Source organism: Xenopus laevis, chromosome 3L, assembly GCF_017654675.1.
Source record: "Xenopus laevis strain J_2021 chromosome 3L, Xenopus_laevis_v10.1, whole genome shotgun sequence".
NCBI lineage: Eukaryota > Metazoa > Chordata > Amphibia > Anura > Pipidae > Xenopus > Xenopus laevis.
This window is the reverse complement of record NC_054375.1, coordinates 160,816,616-160,827,404: the sequence shown is the minus strand read 5'-3', so window position 1 is coordinate 160,827,404 and position 10,789 is coordinate 160,816,616. Positions and strand designations below refer to the sequence as shown.

At 38.8% G+C, this 10,789-nt stretch overlaps 1 protein-coding gene across 1 annotated transcript; it reads right to left on the bottom strand.

The window, feature by feature from the left end:
* Positions 1-1,619: 1,619 nt before the first annotated feature.
* Positions 1,620-2,922, bottom strand: LOC108710548 (olfactory receptor 5G3). The gene has a single exon (XM_041585533.1). The coding sequence runs from the start codon at positions 2,532-2,534 to the stop codon at positions 1,620-1,622; it is 915 nt and encodes a 304-aa protein (XP_041441467.1). The 5' UTR covers positions 2,535-2,922.
* Between the last annotated feature and the right edge of the window lie 7,867 nt (positions 2,923-10,789).

Below are 10,789 nucleotides of genomic sequence, written 5' to 3'. Positions count from 1 at the left end.
TGATTGGACTGAGCATCAGCTAAATTTTGCTGTGCCATTTCTGACATTTTGGACAATCAATGTAGTCAATGAAACTCTGAGGACTATGCTCATCACTTACCCAGTTTTCATGAATTACCTCAAGGATACCCCTAAGTTGTCTTCCATAAAGTAATTGAAAAGGTGAAAAATACATAGAATCTTGGGGTACCTCTCTATAGGCAAAAGAAGGTAGGGTAAACATCTATCCGAGTGTTTAGGGTCATGGCCCACAGGCCTTGAGTTTGACACATGTGGGCTACAGGATTGGGTACAGAGGGTGGTTGTTAATGGGACATTCTCTACTTGGAGTAAGGTTCTTAGTGGGGTCCCTCAGGGCTCAGTATTGGGGCCACTTTTATTTAACTTGTTCATTAATGACTTAGGGGAGGGGATTGTAAGTAATGTATCAGTGTTTGCAGATGAGACAAAACTATCAGCCCAATTAATTCCATCCAGGATGTGGCACTTGCAACAGGATCTTGACTAACTGGCAATCTGGGCAGCTAAGTGGCAAATGAGATTCAATGTTGATAAATGTAAAGTCCTGCACCTGGGATGTAACAATATCCACTTATACCCTTAATGGGACTGCACTAGGCAAATCCATAATGGAGACGGAGCTTGGAGTCCTTGTAGATAATAAACTTGTCTGTAGCAAGTAATGCCAGTCAGCAGCATCAAGGGCAAATAAGGTCTTGACTTGTATTAAATGGGGCAGAGAGTCACGGGAGGAGGGGGTCCCACTGTATAGAGCACTGGTAAGGCCCCATCTAGAATATGCCCTACAGTTTTGGTCTCCATCACTCAAACAGGACATTATTGTATTAGAGAGGGGACAGAGAAGGGCAACTAAGCTGGTAAAGGGAAAATCTTAGCTATGAGGAAAGACTGGCCAAGTTGGGGATGTTCACACTGGAGAAGAGTTGTGTAGGGAATCGGTGCAAAACCTTTGCACTTATCCCTGTAAGGGCAGAAGCTGTAAGCTGTTACCTAGCAACCAGCTAGTAAGTGATCTCAGTGCAACAGGAAGTGACACAGCAGCTAGTGAGTGGCTGGCAGGAAAAGGAAGTCACAGAGACTGGCAAAAGAAGAGACCCTGGCATAGAGACAGAGAAAGAGGCCAGAGAGCTGCTGGTGGGACCAGAGAGCTGAGAGGCTGCACCACATTCATTTGGATCAGACTGGCACAGGGAAGCCACATACTGTGTCTGGAGAGACAGAGAGTGTGAGAGGAATCCAGACTGGAGGAACAACCAGCAGGAGATTCCTATCTGAGCATCCAAAGGGGCTGCTAGTCTCACTGTATGTCTGACTGTGCTGGACTCACCTGGAGAGACTCTGAAGTATCCAAAGAGGATTTGTGAGTATCCTGGTTAAAGGGACAGTACCCTAAAGAGCGCTGAAGATAAACAGACTGTGTATTAAAGGACTTTGCTTTTATTAGTTAGGCAGACAGTTTGGCGCTAGCAAGGATTTTTGGTCAGAAACAAACATATTGCACCACATTAAGTCAATGGGAGTAATTCACATAAATGTCTCAAGTCTGCCTGTGTGGAAGGTGTTTATCCCTCTTAATTCAAACATTATATTCCATTTACTTATAGGTTCTTAAGGGCATCATTCATGTCTTTGTTTCTCAGGCTGTAAATAAGCGGGTTAAGCATAGGAATCAATATGGTGTATAAAAGAGACAGAACTTTGCTCATGGTCTGTGATTGGTTTCTGGATGGAGCCACATAAATAGCAATGAGAGTCCCATAAAATATGGAGACCACAGCCAAGTGGGAGCTGCAGGTGGAGAAGGCTTTTTGTCTCCCAGTATTGGACACTATCTTTAGGATTGCATGGGCAATACACATATATGATACAGTGATCAGTATAAAGGGGCAAATAACCACAGGGATAGTAACTATAATTGCTTCTAATTGTACTAAGAAAGTGTCTGAGCAGGAAAGTTCTAGAAGAGGAAAGAAATCACAGAAGAAATGATTAATAATATTTTGGTGACAGAACTGTAGTGTCCCTATTAGATTCACTGAAATCATTGTAATGCCAAAGCCAAGAACCAATGATATTAGAATTAATGTAACACAAACCCTGTGGGACATTATAGAAGAGTAACTCAGTGGGATACAGATGGCCACATATCTGTCATAGGACATTACTGCTAGAAGCAAACACTCAAAAGCTTCTAAACTGCAAAAGAAATACAACTGAGTAATGCACCCAACAATGGACACTGGGGCTCCTTCATTTATTACTGTTTGAAGTAGGATGGGGACAATACTTGTGGATTCCAGTAGATCAGACACAGACAGTTGTTGGAGAAAGAAGTACATGGGGGACTGGAGGTTCCGGCTGGAGGACACCAACACTATGATGAGGACGTTCTCCCAAACTGTCATAATGTAAATCAGAAGGAACAGAGAGAACAGGGGAATCTTGAAGTTGTGGAGATTCTGAAATCCCAAGAGAACAATCTCACTGACCGACGTCTGGTTCTTCTCATTCATTGTCTGGAGAGGAAAATAAATTAACTGCACAGTATAATAATACCTACTGTTGCCATTGTGTTTCTTGTTATTGGTGTTGTAGTTGGTCTAAATATACATGGGTGTGATCTTCATTTGATTTACTGTTCCTGACCTCTGCCTGTTTTTGAACTTTGCTGTATCCCAACCCTTGCCTGTTGGACCTCTCTTCTGGATCCTAACTCTGTACAGTGTTACTGATTGGTTTTGACCCCGGCCTGTTCATCCTGACTACTTTCCTGGATCTTGATTCTGTACTGCACTGGTACTGATCTGGCCTTTTCTACATCTACACTCTCGGTTCCCTGTTCTTACTGTATATGTTAAGGTTCCCTTGTCTGCCCAGAACTTCCCCCTTGGTTCTCACTTGACAACCTGGTGGCATCTGAGTAGTGGAGGGCTCCTTCTGAAGCAAAAGGTGGTTGTTATTGGCAGAAGTGTGAGCTGTAACCAGGACCCTGGAGTGCTCTGTATTTTGGGATACCGTACGTTACAGATACTTCACCCTTGTTCCAGAACATTTATTAAATGTATTATTAACAAATAATTACTGTTTATTACTGTATAAAATGTTGATTTATTTTTATTTATTTTCTGATTTATGTAAATATTTTCCAATTATAAATTAATTATTTGATGATCTCCTTGTCACACTATACTGCAGATTACTCAACATTTGCAAATTGGAGCTTACTGATAGTGGAAATATTCATGTAGTATGTTAATTATATTTGTATGGATATGGAAGGGATTAGCAAAATTATAGTTACGGTGTAAAATTCAGATGAGCTGGTGGAATGCACACAGGAGCTGACAATCCTTTGTGTCAAATGGAAGATTCTTTAGGTATTGAAAGCGATTATCACAAAAGAAAGGGAGGGGAGCATTTTTTTTCTTTCAGGCTGGATTGTTGGCAATTATAAAAAATGCTTTTCACAAGAGAAGGTAAAATTGAGAAGCTGATGATGAATCTGCAACATAGACAAATAAGCAATTGAGCAAAAGCAATGCTGAACTATTATATTGGTTGAAGACGTTAAGGGAACTATTATATACAGCAGGGGTCCCCAACCTTTTTAACTCATGAGCCTCATTCAAATGTAAAAATAGTTGGGGAGCAACACAAGCATGAAAAAGTCCCTTGGGGTGCCAAATTAGGGCTGTGATTAGCCATTTGGTAGCCCCTATGTTGGCAGCCTACAAGGGGCTCTACTTGACCCTATGCTTAGTTTTTATGTAATTAAAACTTGCTTCCAAGCCTGGAATTAAAAAATAAGCACATGCTTTGAGGACACTGAGAGCAACATCCAAGGGGTTGGAGAGCAACATGTTACTCACGAGCTACTGGTTGGGGATCACTGATATACAGTATTTCTCAGTTTAAAGAAACCATAGCAATAATGACCATTCACAAATCCAATCAGGAATACAAGAACTGAAAGAGCAGTTGGGAAAATAGGGGTTCCATTGTTGGACATTGAAGCAGATTTTAATACACCAGAAGCAATCAAAATGTTACTTATGTTAAATGGCATTTGTTAGATCCCCACTAACACAATATAATTTTAATTCTATCTGCTTCTACTTTAGTTGCCCTAATGAAGGTTCATAATAAGACTGGGGCCAATGGAGAAGATAGGGATGAATTATAAACAAAGGCTAACCACCAATGTCCAGCTCAGATATGGGGTTAATTCTGAGTAAGGTGCGTGGCAAATAGAAATACGAGATGTCCCAATAAAGAGTTGTAAGAAATCCCATATCGATCATTGTAAGTATAGTGAGGTCTGTTATGTTCAACTCTATTGAAGTTCTAGTGAATTGTGTGTTGCAGGTTGGCATGAGAGCTATGCACACAATGCTTCTTAACTGTAGCCAGCGTTATAAGAGACAACCTACACAACCATTCTCTGATTCTACTTTATAAAGCTTGCACTTTACAGGAAAGATGTTCTTGGATAATATTCACCTGATTTGCACCTACCAGGACCACCCCAGTTACTGTGCAACCATAGGAAGATGTCCATGAGCTTCTCCCAATGTGTAACCTGCTCTGCATTTCTCCTGCCATTTTGCTAACACAATCCCAACCATTTCTTTCCAATGAAATCACTTTACAGGAAAGATGTTCTTGGAATATTATACTCACCTGATTTGCACCTACCAGAACCACCCCAGATACTGTGGAACCATAGGAAGATGTCCATGAGCTTCTCCCAATGTGTAACCTGCTCTGTATTTCTCCTGCCATTTTGCTAACACAATCCAAACCATTTCTTTCCAATGAAATCACTTTACAGGAAAGATGTTCTTGGAATATTATACTCACCTGATTTGCACCTACCAGAACCACCCCATATACTGTGGACCTGTCCATGAGCTTCTCCCAATCTGTAACCTGCTCTGCATTTTTCTGCCATTTTGCTAACACAATTCCATCCACTTCTTTCCAATGAAATCACTTAACAGGAAAGATGTTCTTGGAAAATTATACTCACCTGATTTGCACCTACCAGAACCACCCCAGATACTGTGGAACCATAGGAAGATGTCCATGACCTTCTCCCAATGTGTAACCTGCTCTGCATTTCTCCTGCCATTTTGCTAACACAATCCCAACCATTTCTTTCCAATGAAATCACTTTACAGGAAAGATGTTCTTGGAATATTATACTCACCTGATTTGCACCTACCTCAATGGCACCAGATACTGACTGGACAGGGAAGAACAGATCTCCTTTTATTAACAAGTGTCAGTAACAAACACAGCTGAGAAACCTACTGAGAAATCTCCAGGAGTCTCTGGGGCTTAGGGCAATTACTAAACCTTGAGAGAATCTGATAATTAATCTTAATAATAAGATAATAATATTGAAATAACACAAGACATCAAAATATTTAATTCTGTAACCTTATTTTTATTTATTTCTACATATATCATAAATATATTCTCCCAATTGTGTAAGTCACCTTACAGGTACCTGTTGCCATTAGTAATTTGAATTTTAGTAAGTTGAATTTTCTGCTCACTATTGAGGAATTTATTTATTAAAGGTTTTTTTATCTTGAATCACCTTCAAACTCGAATGGTATCTTATTTAAGGAAAAACTCATGTAACTCATGTAAAGTTAATGAATGATACTGACCCAAAAACTCAAATCAAATTGGATCGCAATTTGAACCGAGTTTGCCTCTGAAAAAAACTTGAATGTCTGGAAGGCTATTAACTTCTTCAAATCGGTCAGCAGACATATGCCATTGACTTCTACATGCAAAGTCCAAAGCACTGCGGCACACTGACGAGATGAATGTGTTTATATTCGTGACATTTATTTGCTCCAATTCAAGTAGACAAAGGGCAACGTTTCGGGCCTCACATCCTTTATTAAGTCTATAATTACACTCAACACTCTGTGTTAAATAGCAATAAGTGAGGGTGGGGAAAGGTCAGGGGAGGTGCAAAATTAACATCTTGTGCAAAAAATGTCCATTTATATCTTTTTGCTTATATTATCCATACAAAAGTGACCAAAATAAAAGTGTCCATTCCTAAATCAGTGTTTCTGGTAATCCATCTTCCGTTTGTTGTACGTGATCCATCTAATCTTGTTATTAGTGTCCATAAAAGTTCCATAAAAACCCATAAATATGTAAAAAGTGTACAAAAACCTATTACGTACGAAAATTGTATAAAAAATTGTGATATATATATTGTTATATCAAAGAACCTTTTCATGTGAAATTCATTATATAAAATGTAAAATGATCATGTAGCTAGTAAAAATTTGGAAATATAGGAAAATCCGAGATGCTTATATTACCTTTCTTGTTAAGTTATATTCAGACTCTGTATTCTCCTAATTTTTGTAGCAGGTAATGTCAGCACTCAGAGTTCTCCAATTCCCAGACCTTATTCAATAACCTTAAGAAGGAAAAAAAGAGAAAAAGACAATTATTAATCTTTAAAAACATTATGTAATTATCATAGTCTACTTTCCTACTAATAAACATAGCGGGAGTGTAGTCCCTGTTTAATCCCCTGCGCCAGACTGTGTCCAGTCTATGAATCCGCTGCATCTCTAGCCTATGCAATTGCATTAACCTGTCTCCCCCTCTTCTAAGTGGCTCAACTGAGTCAATTACCTGAAATTTAAGTTGACTCACTGAATGCTTCGCTTGTTTGAAATGAGCTGGCACTGGTAAAGCTGTTAATTCCTTGCGAATAGTGGATTTGTGCTTGGATATTCTCTTCTTGATTTTTTGGGTTGTTTCACCCAAATATAATAATCCACATGGACATTTAAGCAGGTAAATAACAAATGTTGACTCACAGGTGTAATAATGCCTTATAGCATATTTTTTTGCCAGAATGAGGATGAGAGGAAGTATTTCATTTGATGACAGAATTACATTGGGCACAGCCCAGACATGGGAAAGTCCCAAACTTTGGTTTTTGAAGAAACCGGGTATTTTGTGCTTTATTACTCCCTACATCTGCTTTCACTAGTCTATCTTTCAAGTTTTTTGCCCTTTTATATGCTAACATAGGTAGAGTCTGAAAACTAGGGACATCCGGTAAGCATGACTTTAATATGTGCCAGTGTCTGTGTATAATCTTACCAATGTGTTTACTCGCTGTATTAAAGTTACTTACAAAAGCCAATCTAGTGTCTGTTTGTTTGTTCTTTGGTGTATCTCCTTTTAACAAACTCTCTCTATTCTTCTGTTGTACTTTACCTAGGCTAGTGTTTAAGGTATCTCTACCATAGCCTCTTTGTAGGAATCTTCCTGACGTTGCCTCCATTTGAGCTTCACACTCTAGGGGATCACTGGTGATACGTTTCACCCTCGCAAATTGTGATATTGGAAGTGAGCGTTTCAATGCTTCTGGGTGAAAGTTTTCAAAATGCAGGAGATTATTCCTGTCAGTAGTCTTCCTATACAAACTGGTTTTGAGTTTGTCCCTATCCCTTGTAATCTGGACATCTCCTCATTGACCTATCATCAGCATTTAATCCAGTGGATCACTCTCTTCTGATGCAGATTCTCTATTCGCTTGGCATCTGTAACCAGGCTGCATCTTGGCTCTCTTCTTACCTCTCTAACTGATCATTCACTGTCTCCTATGATAACTAAACCTCATCTCCAGTTCCGCTTAATGTGGGGGTGCCACAAGGCTCCGTACTTGGTCCGCTGTTGTTCTCCCTGTACTCTCTGTCTTTGGAAGATCTCATCCATTCATTTGGCTTCAATTATCATCTGTATGCTGATGTACCCAAATATATTTATCCACCCCTTCATTACCAGCTGAAACAGAGGCTCAGATTTCTAACTGCCTCCTGGTTATCACAAATTGGATGAACCAGCGCCACCTCAAACTCAACCTAACACTCAACTTATCATCTTTCCACCTAAGCCTGGTCCTACTCCCCTATTTACTATCTCTAGTGATGGCTCATTAACCCTGCCAACTCAGCTCGCTGTCTGGGGGGAATCTTTGACTCCTCTCTCTCCTTCTCTGATCATATTAACACCACTGTCAAAACCTGTCACTTTTTCTTATGCAATATTGCCAAAATCTGTCCCTTCCTTTCACCTGATACATCCAAGACGCTCATACATGCTCTCATCCTATCCCAACTAGATTACTGTAACCTTCTACTAACTGGCCTCCCTAACTGCCATCTCTCCCCTCTACAGTCTGTATTAAACACTGCTGCCAGAATTATCCTCCTCTCATCCAAAAGGTACATACCCCTCCGCTGCTGAAGTCCTTATCATGGCTTCTTATAAAACAAAGAATAACTTATAAACTCCTCCTCCTCATAACCTTCCCTTCATTCCTCTGCACCTCACTACATCTCATCCCTTGTCTCTCTATATGTTCCTGCCCGAAACCTCCGCTCCTCTCAGTGCAACCGCTTGGTTGTACCCCCCACTGCTACTGCTGTTTCCTGTATCAAACCCTTCTCTCTTGCGACTCCTTAAATTTGGAATGTCATTCCTGAATCTCTCAGGAGAGAATCCTCCTTCAGTGTTTTTAAAACAAAATTCAAAGACTCCCTCTGGGAGCACCTGGATAACAGCTGAACTGGCACTTATATAACAGTGTAACAAACTGTAACCCACAGCACCTTAATACCCCTCTGAATTGTGTCTGTATGTTACCCTCCCATTTAGACTGTAAGCCCTACGGGGTAGGGTCCTCTAGCCTTTTGTTTCCTTGACACTGAGCACTTAATCTGCATTGTAATTATATTTCATATTTATGTGAATTGTATTCTAATAATGCACTTATCGTTACTTTTTATTCCAATGACAATTAGTTTGTTACTACTAATTTATTGTTTTGTTGTACAGTGCTTTGCCCTCAAGGAGCGCTTTACAAATAAAAATAAACATACATACATACATACATACATACATCCATCAATGAAACTTATAGTTGTTTTATTGGAGACCACTGTAAATTGTAGAGTACTTTCCATCTGATTTAAAAATTGATGAAAAAGGTCTAGGCTTTCATGTGGACCGTCCCAGATTAACTACAAATCATCGATATATCTCAAATGTAGGAAATATATTTGCGATATATCTCAAATGTAAAAAGATGAATGTTGTAAACCAGATTGTCCTTCATAAATGCCATATACAAATTAGCATATGTCGGGCCACATTACTGCCCATTGCTGTACCCCTCAATTGCATATAAAAGTATAAATGCATTTGAGTAATAAGTTCTGTTAAGAAAAAATTCAACCGCTGTAAATCCAGACTCATGTGTAATCGATGTATTTAGACTTGTAACATCAAAGCTAACAAGTGTAACTTCATGTTCTGGTAATGTGACTTCTTCAAGTAGTGTAAGTAAATGTGTTGTGTCCTTCACATACCAATTATCAAGGTATATTGCTATGGGAGACAATACTGATTCAGTACCTGCTACAATTGGACGCCAGGTGGTCTCGGAAGATTTTTATGTATTTTCGGTAAGGTGTAAAATACCGGTGTTATAGGGTTCTCTTTAATAAGGAAAGCTCTAAGATCCTCCCCTATGATACCACTCTCAAAGGCTGTAAGTTCTATATTCATAATACACTGTTGTATAGACACCAAAGGTTTTTCTTATATACCCTGGAATCCGACAGCTGGGACATTATCTCATCAATATAGTATTCCTTTTTCATAATAACCAACGCTCCTCCCTTATCTGCTGGCTTAAAGAGCAGATTGTCATTATTTTTTAATTCCTGTAGGCATTTCCTCTCCTTAAATGTTAAATTAGTTTTAGTGCCCATCCAGTGGATTATGTTTCATCCTTAATTTCAATTTATCTATATCTTTATTTACCAGTTTGATATAAGCCTCAACCACATTGTCAGTAGTGGGGGGTATAAAATTACTTTTATTACTTTTATGACTTCTACATGAACTTGACAGGTTTTAGGTGGTGATCTATTGAATTCAAGTTATTTCCAGTGTAGGGGGATGATAATATTGGGTTACAATTCAGATTTCGAATGCAAGTTGGTAGTTTTAAACTCGAAATTGTGAGTTTTGACCAAAACAAACGAAAAACTCAAAATTTTCATTTACCATTCAAACCTTTGAAGATCTGCCCCTAAGTATATTTTTAACTATTTGTCTTTCTCCAGTCTGATGTTTATAACGTTATCTGGTTATTGGGGTCAGATTTATTCTGATTCTAGCTTTGTGTTTTTATTAATAATGTAATTTTTATTAATCATCCCATTCACATTTCAAACTGTCATTCACACCACTTTTTGGATGCTGGGTAACTGGGATCCTAACAACCAGATAACACATAAATCAAGTTTTCAGTATTCAGTTTTCTCTGGAGTAATTTGCTACTAAGTGACGTCTACAATGAAACTGTGATGTTAAAGTGTCCAAAGTGGTTGTATTCATGAGATACATTAAGGGGCACATTTACTAAGGGGTGAATTTCAAAGTGGTAAAACTTCGAAATTCGACCATCGAATTGTAGAAATTCGATAGTCGAAGTTTTTTTAATTAAATTTAGCCATTTTCGATCAAATTCAAATTGTTCGATCGAACGTAGAAAACGTTCTAATCGAACGATTTAATCAATGGATCGAACGATTTTCAAAAAAAAAAACTTTGACTTCTAAAAACGTAGCCAAATACTGGCTATAGGTTCTAGGAGGTCCCTATAGGCTAACATAGCAATTCGGCAGGTTTAAGGTGGCGAAGT

Excerpts from the sequence above, each read along its gene's own strand:
- LOC108710548 (XM_041585533.1), bottom strand. The coding sequence starts at position 2,534 with ATGAATGAGAAGAACCAGACGTCGGTCAGTGAGATTGTTCTCTTGGGA.